Below are 19943 nucleotides of genomic sequence, written 5' to 3' on the forward strand. Positions count from 1 at the left end.
TAACTCAGAGCAATTCCTGGCTGAAGAAGAAAGACAAAGAAGTATTTAGTTATAGCCATATTTTCAGCATTACAGCTTTCAATGCAGCCTAATGTCAATGTTAACACAGAAGCAGCCCATTTTCAATACTCAACAAGGACTATGGAATTTTTGTTTTCTATACAGATTGTTTTAAGGGCTTCTTGTCATCTTATTCATTTATTGCACAGATCATCTCCTCCCACAAGCAGTTGTGCAATCTCTCTGTGGCAACAAAGCCAATTGCTCAGTGTCCCAATATTCTTTTCCCATGTATTTACACTGCCTGAACACAATTCACTAGCTGGAGATAAAAAGGAATTACTATCATCAAGTTGTGCTCTCTAGGTCACATTTTGAGAGTCTATGCTGTAGGAAAATAATTAAGTGAAGATACATCTACCTCTGAGCTGCTCATATTAAAGTTTGAAATTGCTCTGCACTCAAGCATTGCCACCTGTTCTTTCATTTTAATTTTAAAAATTCTGAATCCCTTTAATGTAAGGCTGAAAATGCTTAAATCCTGGAAATATGAGCATTCACCAACCACAACAATTACTCTCCTATTAAATTCATGAAGATATATGAAAGAATGGTACAAAGATTAAAGGGTATTATAAAGCCAAAAATATATGTGCATGTATATTATGTACTACAACTCTGAGTTTTCAAACCACTGTCTCCACTGTGTCTAGAGAAGGCACACATTTCAATTAATAATACATCCAGGCTTGATTTTCAGTTGTAACTTTTCAGGAGACTTTTACCCTTTCAGGCATGATACTGTAGCAGATCTGAACTTCAACTTTCATTAGAAGCCATCAATCAAGTTTCTTTCAGTAAAAACACATGTTCACTGCAGACCACAGAAATGTTTAAACAAAAGAAAGCTCTAATGTGTATATATGTTTATGGCCACCAAAAGATGAATCAAATCTTGTCATGTACTTATCAATTATATAAAAACGGCTTTTCAGCATCCAGCTTGAAGTCCAAAGCAATTCTCCTTTTCTCTGAACACTGTGAATTCACACTTCATCTCAGGGCTTTGGATTTCCTAAACTCTAATACCAAGCCAACCACTAACCCTTTAAATTCTGAGAAAGCACCTAAATGCTCCTGCTTCCAGAATGCTTCTCCATTTCCAGGCTTTCCTTGTCCCTTCTATCCCAGGGAAGGCAACCATCTGACACGAAGCTTTTATAAACAAGGTGCTTTGAACTTACAGTAACAGATGTGCTTAATTTTAAAATGTTGTATTTACTTAAACCCACATACACTTATCATGTTGCAAGCTTTCCTTTTTCTTTCAAATGCTTCTTATTAATTTTTACCCTCAACTTTTGGCCTGATTAAGGTCTCTGTGCTGAAGCTTAGAGAGAGGAGCCATTCTGGTTAAATGTGACAGACAGTTGTTTCCATTCTCTAATCCTTGAGATTTTTATTGGCTTATTAAATATGTATACTTCGAATGAGATTTCAATTATCCTGGTATATAAATCATTCTTTTTTTTCTTTTTTTTTTTCCCCCTCTCAAAGAAAATTGACTACTGCCATCTCCTGGTCACACATTTTCAGCTCAGACACAACTGGACCATGCCCAAATTCCTTGTGTTACAGTACAGATAAATGCAGAGGTAAAAACAGGTAAACACAGACCTGCACTGAGTTGTGCCACTTCAGCTCTGGAAGCTTTTCCACTAATTATCCATAGATAATTTTTACATTATTCATAGCTTTCTTCATATGCAAACCATGGTTTTGAAATCAGGTTCCAAGTCCCACAACCAATAACATTGGCCTGGGGCTTTTCTTACCACTTATAAATATTTGAAGCAGAATAATTCCCTCAGAATTCGATGGGATGTTTTTAAAAGAATTAAATGGAAGAAGTTCAAAGAATTATTTTTAAAAGGGCTTGAAGGAAGAATTTCTCAGTACTAGGGTGGAGCAATTATAATTGCATATATTGTAGACAGGCAGGTTTTTAGATTCTTGTTCTTAGAATGTAAGATTAAAACTGGTACACATCTCACTGTAGCACCTCCACAAACTTCTTATCTGCTAAAACAATTACCCATGGCAGTCATGTGCACAGTTTATGCTATTCCCACACTGACTTGAACTACAATAAACAAAAGATATTCTCTCCCTCTCTTTCATCATCCTGAACACCTTTACAAACACTGTTAAGCAACCTCCAAAAATAGCAGAGATAATACTTAGTGTCCTTCAGAACAGAAAACCTTTATCTGTTACACACCAGCTTGAAGTCCATCTCAAACCAGGTCATTTTAACATTGAAAATATCTTTTTTCTCCCCACGTTTGCATGATCTTAACTTCACATTATCTTTCAGTTCTCCTGCAGCACTACTGTGTTTTCTGAAGCATAAGAGCCACTCCCTTTATCACAACATCATGAACATCTCCTTTGCTGAACAGCACTCTATAAAGCAATTAAGATTCAGTTGACTACAGAAAATGCACGTTGCAATGCTCTTGGCAAATCCAAATTTAAATAAATACTTAATTGCCAAGATTCTCATGACTTCCATACAGATACATTTCATAGAATCATAGAATGCAGTGGGTTGGAAGGGAAATTAAAGCTCATCCAGTCCCACCCTTGCCATGGGCAGGGACACCTTCCACCATCCCAGGCTGCTCCAAGCCCCATCCAAGCTGGCCTTGGACCCTTCCAGGGATCCAGGGGCAGCCACAGCTGCTCTGGGCACCCTGTGCCAGGGCCTGCCCACCCTCACAGGGGAGAATTTCTTCCCAACATTTCCCAATATTTCATCTGACCCTGCCCTCTGCCAGTGTGAAGCCACTGCCCACTGTCCTGCTACTCCATCCCTTGTCCAAAGTCCCCTCTCCAGATCTCTTGGAGCCCATTTAAGCACTGGAAGGGACCCCAAGGTCTCCCTGGAGCCTTCTCTGCCCAGGATGATTTTCCAATCCTTTCACTGCACCCCAACAATAACATAACTGTGTACACATACAGCCATAACTTTTTATACACATTTATAGACATAATGTGTATAAACTCTGCATACAGAAATGTCTGGAAACGTTGTAGAGCAACCAAAACCAAATTTAAAAAAATCAGCATTATTACATCAGGATACAGAAATATTGAGAAGTGATGTGCTTAGCTGAGAGAACTCTGCATATTGACACTGATTTACCTTCTTGTTGCATCTCCTCAGATTTCCTTCTCACAAAGATAACTCTGGGTCTCACAGTCTGAACGTGTGCAGCTCCTTGGCTTTCCTCCTAGGTACCATGCATTAAAATCACATTACAAATCTCACTTTTGATGTCAGAGCACAGCAAGATTACATTCAGCTTCAAGAAACATCCAAAGAACTTTTTAAAGATTCATTAAACATGTGCACTTGTTCTCCCTACATCTGACTTCAAGAGAATTCAGCTCTGAATTAGCCTATTACAGCTATTCCCTCTAGACAAACATCCTGGGAGCAGCAGGAATGGATGCAAAAGTGCCATTTTAGACCTGAAGACACAGGAGACTTTCAATTTTTGCTCAAAGCATGTAGTGGAAAGAACATAAAATTTCCCTGGCTTTCTTCAATACCCAGGATATCTCCCTGGGTATTACCCTCCTGACTAGTAAGAGAAAGATGAAAGAAAAAAGAAATATAAAAATTTCAGCACACAGGTTGGAAAACCCAAGACAAATCTAAAAATTATTTCTTTGGTCATGTTTTTAGAACTGGTTGCTCCAAGTCCCATCCAGGCTGGTCTTGGACACTTCCAGGGATGGAGCAGCCACAGCCTCTGTGGACACCCTGTGCCAGGGCCTCCCCACCCTCACAGGGAAGAATTTCTTCCTTATCTCTCATCTAACCCTGCCCTCTGGCAGTTTAAAATCACTGCCCCTTGTCCTATCACTATGTGCCTATCTGGAAGACTTAAACTTTCTCTTAAGACAGACAAATTTAAAGCAGACAAGATGAGGAAGAGTTGAAATTATTTTCTGAGAGCATGAAGGTCTCACGGAAATGTGACTGAAGGACACCAATATATTAAATTAATATTAAATGTCAGCAGTGTAAGAGTTCCCATGGGTCCATCAGAAGTGTTTTTTTTTTCTATTGGATTTGTAATACAGCAAAACTTGGTTTAAACTGAACCAAGCTGCAAACAGAAGTTTAGATAACACAGATTCATAACCTACAATTCTGCATTCCTGAAGATTAAAAAACCATGTCTTTTGAAATACTAAAAAATGAAAGCTAATGAGAATACCAAAGTGACAATCCCACTTGAAAAATGCAGATTGTATAAAAACACCCATACTTATAAAGGAATATTATGAAAATATTTTGCAACCAAGTGATTTTCTAAGATTTTAACAATGCATTTGGGACCTCAAATTATTTAGATTTACCATCTCTGGAATGTGTAGCCACGCAAATATGACTTCAATGTTCCTGTCCCTCCCATGATCCAAATGATTTATTTAGAATAGGAAGAGCTCAGCTTCCTCCAAGTCATTCTCTTGCTTCTTGGAGCAAAGACCATGGGGGCAAAATGGCCACAAATAACAGCCAATTCCTGTATTGTTGCTCAAGAATGGACAGGAGGGGTCAAAGTAAAGATGCATTTAGTCTGGCTTTCTGTCTAACAGTGGCTAAAAGCATATATAAATCTCAAAAAAAAAAAAAAAATCTAATGCCAGGAATGGAAGAGCAGCCAAGGAATTTGGGTAGATAAGAAAATTCCTGTATGAGTTAAGCCATTTGTTTTGGACTGAGTGACCACACAGACTAAAAGGCATTTGCTCCTGCCCTGTGTGAAAACTCAGGGCTCTTACTGCTGGTGGAAACCTGACCTACACACCAGTGCCAGGGAGCAAACAAATCTGGCAGCTCCACATCCCTGCCAAACCTCCCTGGCCGGATCACTCAGGCTGCAGGAACCACCCAGGCTGAGCCATCACCTCCCAAGGCCAAGGCCCAGCAGGACACCCTCTGAAATCCTGCATTTTCTCTGGTCTCTCAGCAAACTTTGCTCCTGAATAGATTTGTCTTCTGCCTTTGTATGTAGGTGATGCAGTTTGATTTCAGTGAAGGCAAACACTGTCTGGAGATGAAGAACAAGATGTGAGAGTCAGTGACTAACTTGTGAGGAAATCCTTCTAGAAGTCTGAAGTGATTGCTGCCTTAAACATTGCACAGAATGAATGAATCATCCTGAAAGCCTCAGTAGCTCCTGCTCTCTTTGCTGGTGTAATGTTACCAGAAAATCTGTTCCTGCAGGCAGGTGACAAGGCAGATCCAATGGCAGAGCTGAACACAGATGCCATCCTTAATTAAAGCAGGGGAAAGGTTGATCCTTGTCACAGGATAGATAAATGCTGTCACAACAAGCTTTCAAATCACCTGGTACAGGGGTTATTTTTTAATTTCACAGAAGGATGTAAAGATCTAGCAGAGGATCCCACAGGATGGCTTAACCACAGTCAACATCTCTCCTGCATGGGGCAATCACTTATAAATATGATCACTTCATAGAACAGATAGAAAGTTATCCTGTGAGAAAGTGATGTAGAGTTAAATCAGGAATAACCACACACTCAGGAACAAACCAAATCCAACAAAACCACACAAAGTTCTGGGGTTTGGTCATGTGGTTTGGAGGGAGGGTGAGTTTTACATGCCAGCAGGCAAAAAAAAGCTACACTAAGAGTTCAGATGCAAGAAGAAGTTTCTAAAGATAAGATAATGTATAACTACCTACAGATAAAGGAGAAGATAATATATAATTATCTGTATATCTTCTCTGAAAGGCACATGTGTTACCCTCTCTGTCCCTATTACTTTTGGCTAGAATCCACTTTTGCCTGTGAACAGTAATTCCAAGAAAGTCTGTTCTGGTGAGCTCAAAGTAAAAGAGGTGTAACATTAAAAATCTTCTCTGAAGATGCAACACATCACTTCATGTGACAAATTTAAGAACTGCTCAGACACCAATGGCACAATACACATCAAGGCTCAAAAACATAAACCCAAAGGGAGTTTAACGCAAGAGAATTTAGGTTTCTAAAAATACAAATAAAACATCAAATACAAAAGAACTTCAGAGAAGGACAGAATTTATCCATGAATACAGCAAGGATATAATGTTTTCAAACACACTGTGAAGGCTCACATACTAGAGAGCAGTCTGCCACCTCATCTTTAGCTTTTGCCACTTGTCATTTGAATTAGTTAGCAAGTAAACCATCAGTTCTAGGTAACAGCACATACTAATAAAGTAGCAAAAAATTAACTGTCTAGGCTTGAAGCAGAGATCAATAGGATGCTCCTCTACCTTTTAGTGCTCTGGGGTTCATCATCCTCACTGCCTTTCCAGCCCTGCCCTAGCAGGACAAATGAAGCTCCTGGAATGCTGAGTGGGTTACAACCCATGAGGCCAAGTTTCTGTATTTCTATTGTCACCTCCTCAGCCATATATCCAGGATTTACCCTGCATTTGAAGGACTGTGCCCCTAAAACACGGGACTGCCCTAATGAATGTTGTATAGGAATGGGTCCTGTGAGACCACTGAAGCTGTGAGGAAGTGCAGAAAAGCTGAAAAAAAGAAGGTCTGAGCTTTAAAGAAGGGATTTTGTAAGGATTTGTCACAGGAAACACAGTCACCTTTACTGCACACATGCACTTTGCCTCTTCTCAGCTGAATGTGTCACTTTAATGCACCAGTTCTGTGATGTCAGGCATGATAGTGAAACAGGAAAATTTATTTTCTCAGGTGTCAGTTTGCTCTTTCTAACTAGGCACAGGAAAAATCCTTTCTGCTCACCTGGGACAGATCCTCTGGGAGTGGTGTCATTCTGCAGCTTGGCTGGGCTGCTGGCAGAGCAGGATTTGAACCTGGCTGTGACTCCAGTTCAGCCAAAAGCATTGGACTAGGATTTGTATCTGCATCTCCAAGAATTTCTGCTGAGAGAAAAAACTTCCTTCATGAGCTGGAGCCATAATCTCCTGGCCAACTCTTGTGACAGAATGTGCAGCCTTTCAAATTTCCAACAGGGGGACATGCAATGTTAAAGAGAATTATTTCCTCCTTGCATGGCTCATTGTATACCCTTTAAATTGCCCTTGTGGGGATAAAAATGAAATAAGAAATACATGTCTGTGGAAATGGAAAAAAATAAATCAGCTTTATCATCTGTAGATTTGTAATGTGGCAGCATCTGAGAAAGCTTCAGAGCTGTACACTTCATCATACCATTATATGCTTAATGAGCTTTATCACACTTACTGCAAAGAAATTGGAAAAGCTTCTTCATTAAATGTTTCACTGCTGTATGAGCTAAAAGAAACCTGTATATAGTCTCTTTTAAAGGGATAATTTGCTATCTAATCCAACATTTATCATGGTTTTGCAGCCTGCAAGTGTGTAAAACATCTTTATGAAAAATGTACTGACAGCTCATGAACTAACTTTAGCCTTCTGCTATCATACAGAGCCAAAGAATGAATTTTAAGCCTAATTAACTATAATCATTGCTTAATTAACTGTAATTATTGTTCACTTTAAGACTGCATGTGCCACATTTCATTTGCATGTTGGTTTTTATATCCCTGACTTTTAGCATTGAAAACAAGGATTTACAAATGACAGATCATCAAGATGCTGTTATGTACCTACACGAGCAACACCTTCTCCATCCTACAAATGGACACTGTGCTCCCATAATACAAATAAAAACTGGTCACAAAACTGAAAACAACCCACAAAACACACAATCCCCAAAATTCCTACAGACACCTCTGGGGGTGACTCATTCTGCCAGAGGAACTGAGTATCCACTGCAAGGTTTCATGTGCAGAGATGCACACCCTGAAATTTGTGGAGTCTGACATCCATGGTTTAACTATTATTTAGTACTTCATCCTGAAAATAATTACCAAATAAAATGATGGCCCTGCATTGTAGCTGTTGTGGCTGTCAGGAAATATTTGACTTGCACTGAAGGCCAGGCAATCACATCCCAGTGCAGAGAGGAAAAAGGTTTGCAAGGAAAGTGGAAACAATCAGAGATCATTCCTTCCACCCTTGACCCGACCCTCCCTCCAAAACCAGATTGTTTTCTATTCAGTAACAAAAGGATTTAGAAACAAGGATTTCTGTTCCTCCTTGATATGAAAACAACTCCTGTCTTGAAAGCAGATCCAAGCTTTTATACAATGTTGTTTCCTTAGCAATGCAACAAATTACTGTGCTGTGTTCAGAGGTGGGGAGGGAGGAAAGCTAAATTAAAAATCATCAGAATGCAACAGAACTCAGGCTGGGATTATAAAGATTGTGTAAAAGCACAGGGCATTGCCCTATGGTAGTCAGTACAGGGCACTTGCTTCCTCTCAAAAATATGCTGCAATAAAGAATAAAAACAACATTACAAAATTTAGAGATAAGTATAAAAATCAGTAGAGAAACACACTGCTGGTGGATTATCATCACAGGCAGGAGCTGGTCTGAAAAGTGTTAAGGTATTTACAGGACAGTTAAAGGGCATCCTAAATTGAATTAAATAAATTTTGAAAATTATTTTTAAAGATACAAGGAGATACAACCCTGTTATGCCAGATACAGCTATGGACAGTGTGGGTAAGGAGGACAGAGGGACAGACAGACATAGGGACAGGTTCTGCCATTAACAGACATCTTCCAACTCCATGGTCCTGAGCACCACTACAGACTTACAGAACCAGAGAAATCCCAGAATCCCAGAATGGTCTGAGGTGGAAGGGACCTTAAACCCCATCCTGTTCACCCCCCTGCCATGGCAGGGACTCCTTCCCTATCCCAGGCTGCTCCAAGCCCCGTCCAGCCTGGCCTGGAGCACTGCCAGGGATCCAGGGGCAGCCCCAGCTCCTCTGTGCCAGGGCCTCACCACCCTCACAGGCAAGAATTTCTTCACCACATTTAATCTAAATGTCTCCTTTTTTAGTTAAAACCATTCCCCCTTGTCCTGCACTATCTGCAGATGGTCTGATCACTGATTTATTGCTACATCAGTGTCCTTAGGGCTGTCTGACCTCTACCAAGACAGAGTCAAACAAGGGACTCAGAGAAATCTCTTATCTCAGGAAACCTCATGCAACCAATTTTCAAACAACCCTCAACAAACTACTTTAAAGGAAAAGTTTGATAATATATAAAGTACCAGAATATATTTTCAAGGCTGACATTGGTGTAGTTGTCCAAAATGTTAGGTCACAGCTGGTTTAAAAGGTTACTCTCTGTGTGACCAGTTCAAATGTTAATCACTTCAAAACCAAGCAAATATTTTATTTTCTCCAAGATTGTTTTTGCCACGTGTTAAACAGATTTAATTTCAATGCACTTCCTACTGGTCAAGGGTTAATAATGTGAGATAAGCTTCTCTTGTCAAATTCATAAATGTGAAAATTAAAAGGACAGAAAAGCAGCTGTTTGATCACTTTAATTTACAGAACTTTTGATGAAGCGTGCAACTACATTTGTGTTGCAACAGCTTAGTAATTATTTCAGTTTAGTTTAGACTAATTATTCAGTTTAGTTAAACCACAGCCAACAAAATAAAGACTTTCTGCATGCTTGCAGCAGCTACATGAAACAATTTTAGAAGCACATTTTCAGATAACAACAGAGAACCTGGTATAAAAAATAAGGAAGAGGAAGGATGGACCACTGCTTTCAGCACTACTTTCAACTGAAATAAAATAAATTTCCCTGCTTTACCAACAGCAACTCCCTGCTTTGTACAAGATGTGTGTGCCTCAGCTATCCATCTGGGAAAAAAATCAATTTCCATACCATTAGAGGAATATATGAAGCTAAAATATATTGCCATTTATGAGGCCCTGCAGAACCACCACGATGGAATGATAAAAGCAAAGAGGAGCAGGGCTGAGCAAGGGGACAGAGAGAGGCAGCTTGAAGTGCTGGTGCTAACATCTGTCCAATGGAAACTGCCTCCATCTGTTACTCACAACTGAATTTGACTTAAAAGAGTAAGATACACACTTTACAAGTTAACTTTTGTATAGGCAAATGGGTATTTGCCATGATTTTTATTCCAATTGTAGGAAATTGCTAAGAAGGGTGAAGACAAGGCTTGAATTAAATCCAGTTCTTGAAAGAGGAACACTAATAGTTTCATTGTAGGAATTGCCTGTAAATATTGGATTTTGAATGTATGGTCTGAAATGATTTCAGATTCTGTTTTGGAAAATCCTCAGAACCCACATGAATAGCATAGGGAAGAAATAAGAATGTAACTGTACCTCCAGTTTGGACAACCTGCCCTGGAGATGCAGAACGGAGACCCTGGCACCGTGGTCTGTTCCCAAAGCCCTGAGCAGCTGGGTGCTCCATGAAAATGGAATTTCCCATCAGGATCCTCTCCTGTGCTCTGGACAGCCTTGGCCTCTGACCTTCACTGAGCTCCCCAATGCTGCCATCAGAATCCTGCAGAGAACACCAAAACCACAGCACATGTAAAAACCCAGTGTGACTCTTCCAAACCCAGGTATTGTTTTCTAATTACATTAACCCTGAAAGCTTTTATAAACCTAAGTTTATTCTATTTGCATTGGATGAAGAAAACAAGCCATGGAGATATCATCTGGGTTTGAAATTGAGATCTACATTTATCAGAAGGACAGAAAAGAAACACTTGCAGCCAAACATCATTTATTCTGTTAGTGGTATCTCTACATGATCAGAACCTAAGCTACATTTTTAGCACATGAAGCCTTTGATATTATAGATTTGGCCACTGTTGACTGCCTGACCTTGAAAAATTGGCAGCATCTAAAAGCTATTGACTCTCTGCACTGTGTGTCAGATAAAAGCTTCAACTTTGAAGTAGCTTTGGAGGGCACTAAAAATAGGGATGTTTCCCTGGATCCTGACTTTTAAAGCTGCAGGTTAAACCCAGCTTGCTTCCATGTCAGAAAATAGGTGGAATAAACACACACACACACACATGAACACACACACACATGTGCACAGTATCACTCTAAGGCCATGCAGGGAACATCCAGGAGAATGTTGATTTTCCTCTAAAGGAGAAGAGACACCTTGCCAGAATCTGGGGGGAGTTTATGAATGCCTTGGATGGACAGACTGAGTGTTCTGTGACTATGGGAAGGGAAAAAGCAAAGCAGAGCTGCATTTGTAGCTGGCAGTGCTGATGAGAAAATGGCACTGCAATTACAGGCAGACTTGGGAGTTAACAGTGGAGAAAGCTTTTCACCAAGTCCAGCCACCAGAGCTCATTAGCAAAATAAAGACAAAGGAACAGCCAAGGAGGTGAGTCAAGTTGGTAATTATTTAGACTAAACTGACCAAGACAGAAGGAAGAAACTGCATATGCATCAGTAGCATCACAAAAAAGCAAGATCTGCTGTAAATAAATGTGTTCATGAACCATTGCTGCAGCATTCAAAGTTCATTTCCTTCAAACATTCCCCCAGCTATGTCAGTTAGAATGAACACCCAGTCCAAACTGTTATTTTCCAACACAGAAATAACTCAGATGTGTGACAAAAAAATTGTGATGCAGATAATTTCATTTTTCTGTGAGTCTCTTTTTTTTCTGCCAACTGAATTTTTGAGGTTTTGTTCCAAGATCAGTATCAACAGCATGTGCAAAGTACATGTAAACACTTGCTGAGCTGTTCTTCATAGCTCCCTAAAACACTCCTGTGGCTGTTAAGTGCAGTGTATTTGTACTGTTGAGCATTCCACCTTTATTGTTGAATGACAGAAAATTCCCTGGTACTCCAAGTGACAGGACAAACCTGGGACATGGGGACAGTCACACACCTGGAAAATGAGGTACATATGATGTACAGTTTGTTTATAACCCTGAGACTTCAGTGTTTCTTAAGGGTTTTACACAAGAATGAAGCCACTTGCAGCAGGGAATGAAGTGTATGAAGCTGTTCTACAGCCAACAGCAAGGATAAATTTGGGATATTTTATCTACTTTTGAGTAGGAAAGAATCATTTCAAAACTACTGTACTGGGAAGCCAAGGACTTTAAGTTACCTCTGAGTGCTCTATTCTTTCTTGTACAAAAACAGGTGCTTGATTTAATTTGGTTAAAAGAGCCAGGACAGGATCCCTGTGACAGCCTTTACCCATTCTCCTCACCACCTGCCCTTCACTTGGAGGATCATAATCCTAGAACAAAGAAACAAACAGAAAAATCCACATAACACATGCTCCAAAACTGGTTTTTGGTAGGAATTTGAATCATTCTTACTTTAGTTCACAACTAAGCTTTTTTTAACAGTAAGTTTCCACACTGAAACATTATGTCATGAAAATTCAAGCATTTAAAAATAAGCAAACAGATGACACACTGTTTTCTTTTACTCACAGACATGCACATTCTTTATTTGATACAAAAGACTGCAACACTTAAAGAGGAACAAGGCCCTTCAGATCAGGGAAACAGTTAAATCCTCACACATCCTTTGCTAGCAACAATCTGGCTGCAGAGCTGCTCTCACCAACAAGGAATTACCTTCCTCAACCAAACAGCCGGATTGAGGATGGAGAAATACTAGGAGGAGGAGAAATACTAGAAGGAGAAGAAATACTAGAAGGAGAAGAAATACTAGAAGGAGAAGAAATACTAGAAGGAGCTCCAATGCAGCTGACAAAGAGAGGGAAGAACATCTCAGCAGGCCAATGTTCCTTGATGAAGAGAACTTTAATTAAGTTGAATCTGTTATCAGAGTTTTAAGCCCAGAGTTTAGGGGAGAAGTGTGGCTGACAGAGGAGACCCCTGAAGATCTGCCAGTCCAGGGCAGTCTCACAACTGTGGTGGATGCTTTGGGGTGGTTCTGTGCAGAGCCAGGAGCTGGGACTTGATCGTTCTTGTGGGTCCCTTCCAGCTGAGGATGCTCTCTGGTGCTGTGACTGGAATCATGGATGTTCATGGGAAGCTCTGGGTAGGAAGAAGAGGCCAGGAGAAGGGGACTCCTGCTCCAGAACATTAAACTTGCCTTGTGGAGTTTGGGAGGGACTTCTGGAGGTTGTCTAGCCCAAGCCAGCTGCCCAAGGCAGCCCTTCTTTCAGTGTTTGGCCACTCCACAGTAAAAACATCTTCTATGTTTAAACCAAATTTCCTGAATTCCATCCTGTGTCCACTCCCTCTCATCTTTCACTTCTCTTTCTTCCTTACTTCTTTCCACTACATATTTATCCATTGGTAAGGTCCCCCCAGAGCTTTCTGTTCTCCATCATGTCTCTCATAATTTATGTCAGAGCTACATCTTACCAAGAGGCTTTACACAAAGTCAGAGAGGGAAAGTCCAGGCATTTGAGGAATACCAAAAGAGAAAGGGAATGGAGAATATCTTGACTTGGGAGGCTTCCAGAACCATGGACTACAGCAGACATTGGATAAAAAACTATTCTGATGTTTTAAGCAGCTTTAACTAACTCCAGCCTCAGCTAACCCACTTTAATAATTTAATCACGCAAGCAATTAAAAGATGGCTCAAAGCTGCAACAGCTCAGAGCATAGCAATGTTCTATTCTGTTTAAGATGCCTTAAAACTAGAAACAATAAAGAAATGAAAGTGTATAATAGCTATCTCTCACCTACAGAAGTATATGAATTATCCAACTTTTTTAAAACATAAATTAGTTTGTATAATGTGTTTTTTTTTTCCTTTGGTGTTCTTAAATTCTAACACTCTTTGTGAGTAAGCAGTTTAAAAGTGTGAATTAAAAAAGTTGGTGAGTGAAAATGTTTAAAGCACATTCAATTCAGCAGGATGGCCAAGGTGGAGCCCACATTATCTCTGATTTTTATGAAAGAGCTCCTTACCATTTCATTGGCATCTCGGAGAGTACTGGACAAGCTCTCAGCCAGGTTTGGAAGAGATAATCCTCCTTCTGCTAAGGCTGAAAAATATTTTATGTTACAACTATTAAAAACATTCAAGTTACATGACAGAAAACCCAAGCCACATTCTTTAAGTGCAACACTGTGCTTTAGTAAATTTGGAAATCCCTACTGCTGGATGTCTATTGTAAAGACATATTTTCATATTTCTTTTCCTATTTCTTACACTTACACAATAACAACTCAGCACCACATGGTACTTAAGCAAGACAAGTCCCAATTATTTTCCAAGTTGATCTCATGACAAAAGAGCAGATTGAATATTTTTTTCTTTAATAAACAGCAGTATTTTGTTCAGTGACGGGAAAAAGAACAACAAGGCCTTGTCCATCTTTGCTACCTGGAAGTTAATAATTGCAATTCTGATTTCCACAGCTGGTTACCTGCTGCAGGCAGTGGCTGTCCATAGGGGAAGAGCACCTCTCCTTCTGAGAGGGGTCTGTCTGTGGTCTCAGTCCCCGTGGGGGTGAGGCTGCTCTCCTGGCTGGACACCCCAGAGCTCACCGTGGGCACAGGGGATGGCACCTGGGCAGGGCAGGGCAGGGGCTCCAAGGGCCTCCCTGGCAGCTGCTGAGATGGGAAAACCAAGGCCTCTGGTTCCTCATCATTGGCCACTGACATCTCCCTGCAAGGACAGAATGTGCACTGTGAATACACCCAGACACACCCAACAGTGCAGACCAACATCTTAATTCAACACTGAAAAGAACTAATTCTAGTTCTTTACTGAAAAGAACTAATTCTGAAAAGAAACTAATTTTGAACAATTTTTTCCAATGTGAGAGCACAGCATTTTACAGAATAGTTCAAGAGTTAACATAGTTAAATGTTATCTGTGAGTTTCTTATATTTAATAACTAAATGTATATATATAACTAAAAATTATAGCTAGCTATAACTAAAAATTACCATGTGTATTCCTAAGGAGGTAAGACAAAAATTTAAATGCTAATAACACAAGATTTCATTTTCACTCTATGTGATACTGGCAGGTGTAGCAATACAAGTTTACTAAGTACATTGCTAAGGAGGGCAATGAATAAGGGCTGATAAACCCTGAGAAAGGCCCTGAGTTCATATTTTTCTCTAAACTGCCCTTCAAGCAATTAAAAAAAATGAAAAGCCAATCCTGCTTTATCTCAAATGCATTTTTTTCTGACTTTTTGAGCATATCTGTAGAAAGAACATACATATTTCAGTTTTTAAGAAATGAGAAAATTGTGCAGCCTGTTGAACTCACACAGTCTCAGGACAGAATGGTTCTTCAGGGACAGGACTGGGGTTCTCTTCTTCCAGAGGAAGTTCTGCACCATCCCATGGGTTTGGAAGCTTTGGACTTTGCCCTTTTTCAGCTTGGGAGCCCCATTCTGAGACAGGAGGGCTTGGTGTGGCCACTGGGGGAGGTGTGGTGACAGGGGTGACCACAGGAGTGACCACAGGGGTGACAACGCGGCACATGGCAGCTGCAATCCCAACTCCTGCACGTGGGAAGCCAAGTTTCAGATCAGAAAGGAAAGCAGGAAGTCTGTATCAGGCAGAGAGAGTCAGTTCTACCAAGCACTTGCAGGTTTTGTGATACCTTTTGATAGTTACAAAGACTAGATTAAGAATTGCTTCTTTTAAGTACAGTGCTGGCACCTGAAGAAGTTAGAATAAAACCTCAATTTCTTCCTCAAGGGAGACTGCTCTGCATTTTAAAAAATCAAGCTGCTTTACTTGAAGAGTGTACATTTGATTAAATTAACATTACAAGCACAGGAAGGAGCAAAAGACAGCTATTTTTTCTGATGTGAGAAATTGTGGAGGGGTTGGGAGGGGTGGAAATCACACAGACCATAGAAATGTGCATTAATTTTCAAAATAGAACTGTTACCAAATAAAAGATGTTTGCTTTCTATATAAATTAGCCCATAAATTTTTGTAGAACATGAGTTTCCACTTGAATTATAGCCTCAAGAATATTTATCTTGAGAGATAACATTTCTTTGAAGAAGAAAATTAAAGGCAGTAGATTAAAGCATATTTGCTACTTCTAAACTTCAATTATTATTTTCAATACCTGTTTCTTTAATTTTTTCATGTCCATGAACATCCCCACTCATCTCTGGAGGAGATGGAGATGAATCTGGAGTTTTGACCTGAGGCAATTCTTTTTCTGAAGGTGGTGTTGGTGGTGGTGTGGCCTGGGGTGTTGGCACTGGAGTAGGCACAGGAGCCTCCTGAGGGGAAGAAAAATCATAACCACAATTATGATCTCAGTGCAGAATTCCTGCCTTCCCAGGAGCCCCAGAGAGAGCTGAGGAAGAGAGGGAAAGGCAGCTCATCACACAACAGCAACAGCTGCTGCTTGCATGGAGCTAACTCCTCCAGGAAGCTGCCCCAAAATTAATTAAAAGCAGTGAATTAAGCATTAAAATGATTAAATTAGGAAATCATTATGTATAGAACAGAACAGACTATTTCAGTTGGAACTATAATCATTATCCAGTTCAACTGCCTGACCAATTCAGGACTGACCAAAAGCTGGAATTGTTGTTAAAGGCATTGTCCAAATGCCTCTGAAATACTGACAGGTTTGGGATACCAACTGTCAGAACCCTGGATGCTGAGAATTTTAAACTTTCTGTGCTAAAAGACCCACAAGGGAATCCTTTATTTGACCTGAAGCCATGGAAAAAGCTTCCAAAATTGATTGAGAGCACTGGGATTATGGGTGTGGAGTTTGAATAGAAGTGTGTAATATCACATGGTGGAAAACCTAGAGTTTAAAGTTTTAGAATATAGCAATATATATAAAGCAAGATAGAAGTTTTAAGGCAGTGGTTAGATGTTCTTCTTCACCTTCTTCTTCATGGGTTTGGGTGGTATTTTGTAATTAGTTAGAAAAGTCTGCATTGCAGACTGCAGGTGATCAGTTATTGAGTTAAAGGTGAAAATAATTTAGGTGTCATTTCTTAATTGGATAGTTTAGCCTTAAAAGACCTTGTAAAAAAAGATAGTGAGCCATTTTGTAGCTTGTTAGTAAGAATGCTTTAGAACTCACAACTTGTAAGGCTGCAATATAAATAAGAAATAATAAACATTTGAGTCTGAACACAAAATATCATCTCAAGTGCTTTCAATCCCAACCTTAACAGAGGCAAAAAACCCCTAAAAACCAACATTTAATGATACCAACCACCTCTCCAGGAAGCCTATCCCATGTTTAACCACCCTCTTGATAGAGAAATGCTTCCTAATGTCCAGTCTAAATATGAATTCTATTATTATACAGATTTCAGATTTTAATAAAGCATTTGAGACAATGTTAAGAAAATATTTAATTACATGGATAAAATTGAGTCATTATGATGATTTTCTGGTTAGAAGAACCAGCTAAAAGAAGATTACAAACAAAGCAATAACCAAGACAGCAAAGCACTAAAAGAAGCACAAACAGAATTGGGATGTTCCTTAAAAGGTGACAGCAATGGACATAAATCTGCCAAGCAAATATGATGGCTGCTGTTTGGCCTGCTGTGGAGGAATATGCTGGACCTCTGCAGGTGTTTCCCAGCCTTGTTTTCTGACATTTCATAAAGAAAACAAGGCAGTGAGGCTATAGGAAGACTTCCAGGCTAGTTTCTGAAGAGTATGTCCTCAGGCTGATGATTTTTATTATAATTTCTCATGGGAAGTGGAACCTGCAGGAACATTTGGCAGCTCACACCCAACTGTGTGACATCCTGAACACCAAAGAACTCAGTAACAGCTGAAATTCAGTTCTAGATAGGAAAATTCACAGTGGCAAGGGAGAAAACAAGAAAGCATAAACTACATATTCGAGAACTTCTGCTATGAGCTGAGTACAAGTGGAAAAAGAAGAATTCAAAAACTTTGCTAGCTATCCTTTAACTTGTGCTATCATGCTAAAAAATGTGGAAAGACTTTAAAAACATAATTAGCTACCTGAGATTCCAATAAAGGCAGGAGAGAATCACTACTACAGCTCAGGGCATTGAGGAAACCCCATCTTGGAGACCACATTATTATTAAAAATGTCTATTAGCATTTTAGTATTACCTGTGCTTGAAACCAATCTAAACTGGAAAACATCAAAGTGCTGCCCAACAGCAAGAGTCAAAAAATGGAGGATTGCTTTCTTTAGGCTAATCAAAAAAAGGCCAGAGAGGAGAAAATTCATCTCTTCAAGTGCACAAACATATATAGCAAGGAAAAGCCAACCACTTCAGCTAAAGGATATTTCAGTTTAAGCTGATAGAGAAACAAAAGGGAGATCAGTAAATGCAGAATGGGTAACAGAAGAGGTTTCAGAGCATCAGAAGAACATCAGGCCCTCCTCACTCTGTGATGGAGTGGAAGAGATGCTGGGGGGCTGAGGTTGAGCCCTCAGCAGTAAAACCTTTACTTCTGCCTATAAAATCACCTCTTTGGCCCTTGCAGCAGGCAGGAGGAGATGTTTCAGGCCAACTGCACTGCAGCAGAACAGAATGACTGATCCCACTTTCAACAAAGCCTTCCATAGCTGGATTTCTAAGCACAGCAATTTCCACAAGCATCCCAAAGTCATTACACAACAGCAGATTGCAGCACAGTCATGTTGTTATCAAAGGAAGAGCCAGCTGTCATTTGATTATCAAAGGGAACACAGGAAATTATCCTGTATTACAGGAAGCTCTACTCATCAATTAAGCATTTATTCAAAACTACTGAAGTCAAAACTCAGAAAGAATTAATAGTCATTTTAACAGATCTTAAAGAATGGCTGCAAGCCCATAAGACCAAAAATAATATTGCTCTCAGCTTCCATTCCTTATTAGATGAGGAAATTAATTTTTTTTCATCTCTCATTTGTTTGCAAGAAAGTAGAATGACTATTTTTGGTTGAAAATAACATGAGCTATCATTCAGCAACATGAAATTAAGTAGCAAGTCCAGCAGAACTTCAGCAGAAAAGCTTGAATAAAACAGACTTACCATCACTGAGGTGGTGCTGGGAGGAGGAGGATCAGGAACTGCTCTCTGAGCCTGGCTGTCACCCAGCATGGTTGCAATGGTTTCACTGAGAGCTTCCTTTACAAAATTATTTATCATTTCTGAGTCCACAGGGACACCAGCATTGACAAAGAGCTGGAATCCTCCACCACCTGCAACTTCAGCTGAAAATGAAGGAATGTGAAGCACACAGCCAGGTCTCACTTCCTAAAATCCATGTACTGTACTGCAGCCACTCACTCTCTATGGAATTTTAAACATTCCTTTGCAAAAAGTGATTTTTTTTTAAACCTTCCAGATAAACAACAGCAGAGAAACAAATCAGGAGCATGAAAGAAGGCAACAGCAAAGGGCAGTGACATCACAGAAAAAATGTTTTTCTCTCCATTCTCCCACATTCATAAGAGAAGGAATTTTTGACATCTCTATTAAAAAAAGAAAGGCAAACAAACATTACAGGCTCAGCAAAATGCCAAATGTGATTTAGGTGGCCAATAACAGAAGGTCATTTGTACAGTACTGTCATTCTAAGTTTTCTTTTTATTTTAGATAATTTCTTTCTAATTTCAATAGTCATGTAACACTGGCTGTGTCTCCACATAAATTCAAGTGTGCACTGCAGCTTTTCACAGTTTCACTGGTTCAGGATTATCCACCTTTAGGCTGAGGCAACAGCCACCTACACAGCTTGTTAAAATCAGCCAAAAATGGAGCTAATCCATCTGCTGGGAACAATAATTCCTACTTACCAATGCCAGGGGTTATAGCCTCACTGTCTTCACTCCTTGTGGAGCTGCTAATGCTGGGCACTGCTTCTGTCTGAGCTGGGCACATCTCACTGATAATTTTTGCCATTATTTCTTGTTCCACCCTGGCAGAATAAAACCCATTTAAGCATCAGCAAACACCAAGACACCTAAAAGCACACAAAAGAGCATTCCTGACATAAAATGCAAGGCAGCTCAAAGGAGAATGGATAAGG

The 19943-nt window shown here is 39.8% G+C and overlaps 1 protein-coding gene across 5 annotated transcripts in view; it reads right to left on the reverse strand.

Annotated features, from left to right (window-relative positions):
• Positions 1–19943, reverse strand: part of KIAA0586 (KIAA0586 ortholog) — an 82748-nt gene that overhangs the window by 35698 nt on the left and 27107 nt on the right. For 2 of the 5 annotated variants that reach the window (XM_054515292.1, XM_036385031.2), the window contains exons 21-30: positions 19711–19832; positions 18944–19125; positions 16026–16185; positions 15207–15444; positions 14350–14591; positions 13889–13965; positions 12094–12228; positions 10323–10506; positions 6850–6989; positions 3209–3296 (exon numbers count right to left, since the gene is read on the reverse strand). In XM_054515292.1, coding sequence (XP_054371267.1) covers positions 3209–3296; positions 6850–6989; positions 10323–10506; positions 12094–12228; positions 13889–13965; positions 14350–14591; positions 15207–15444; positions 16026–16185; positions 18944–19125; positions 19711–19832 — 1568 coding nt within the window. The remainder of the gene's footprint in view (positions 1–3208; positions 3297–6849; positions 6990–10322; positions 10507–12093; positions 12229–13888; positions 13966–14349; positions 14592–15206; positions 15445–16025; positions 16186–18943; positions 19126–19710; positions 19833–19943) is intronic. The other 3 variants (XM_036385032.2, XM_036385034.1, XM_036385035.2) reach the window with 3 other exon arrangements.

The sequence above is a fragment of the Molothrus ater genome, chromosome 6 (assembly GCF_012460135.2).
Source record: "Molothrus ater isolate BHLD 08-10-18 breed brown headed cowbird chromosome 6, BPBGC_Mater_1.1, whole genome shotgun sequence".
In the NCBI taxonomy this organism is placed as follows: Eukaryota; Metazoa; Chordata; class Aves; order Passeriformes; family Icteridae; genus Molothrus; species Molothrus ater.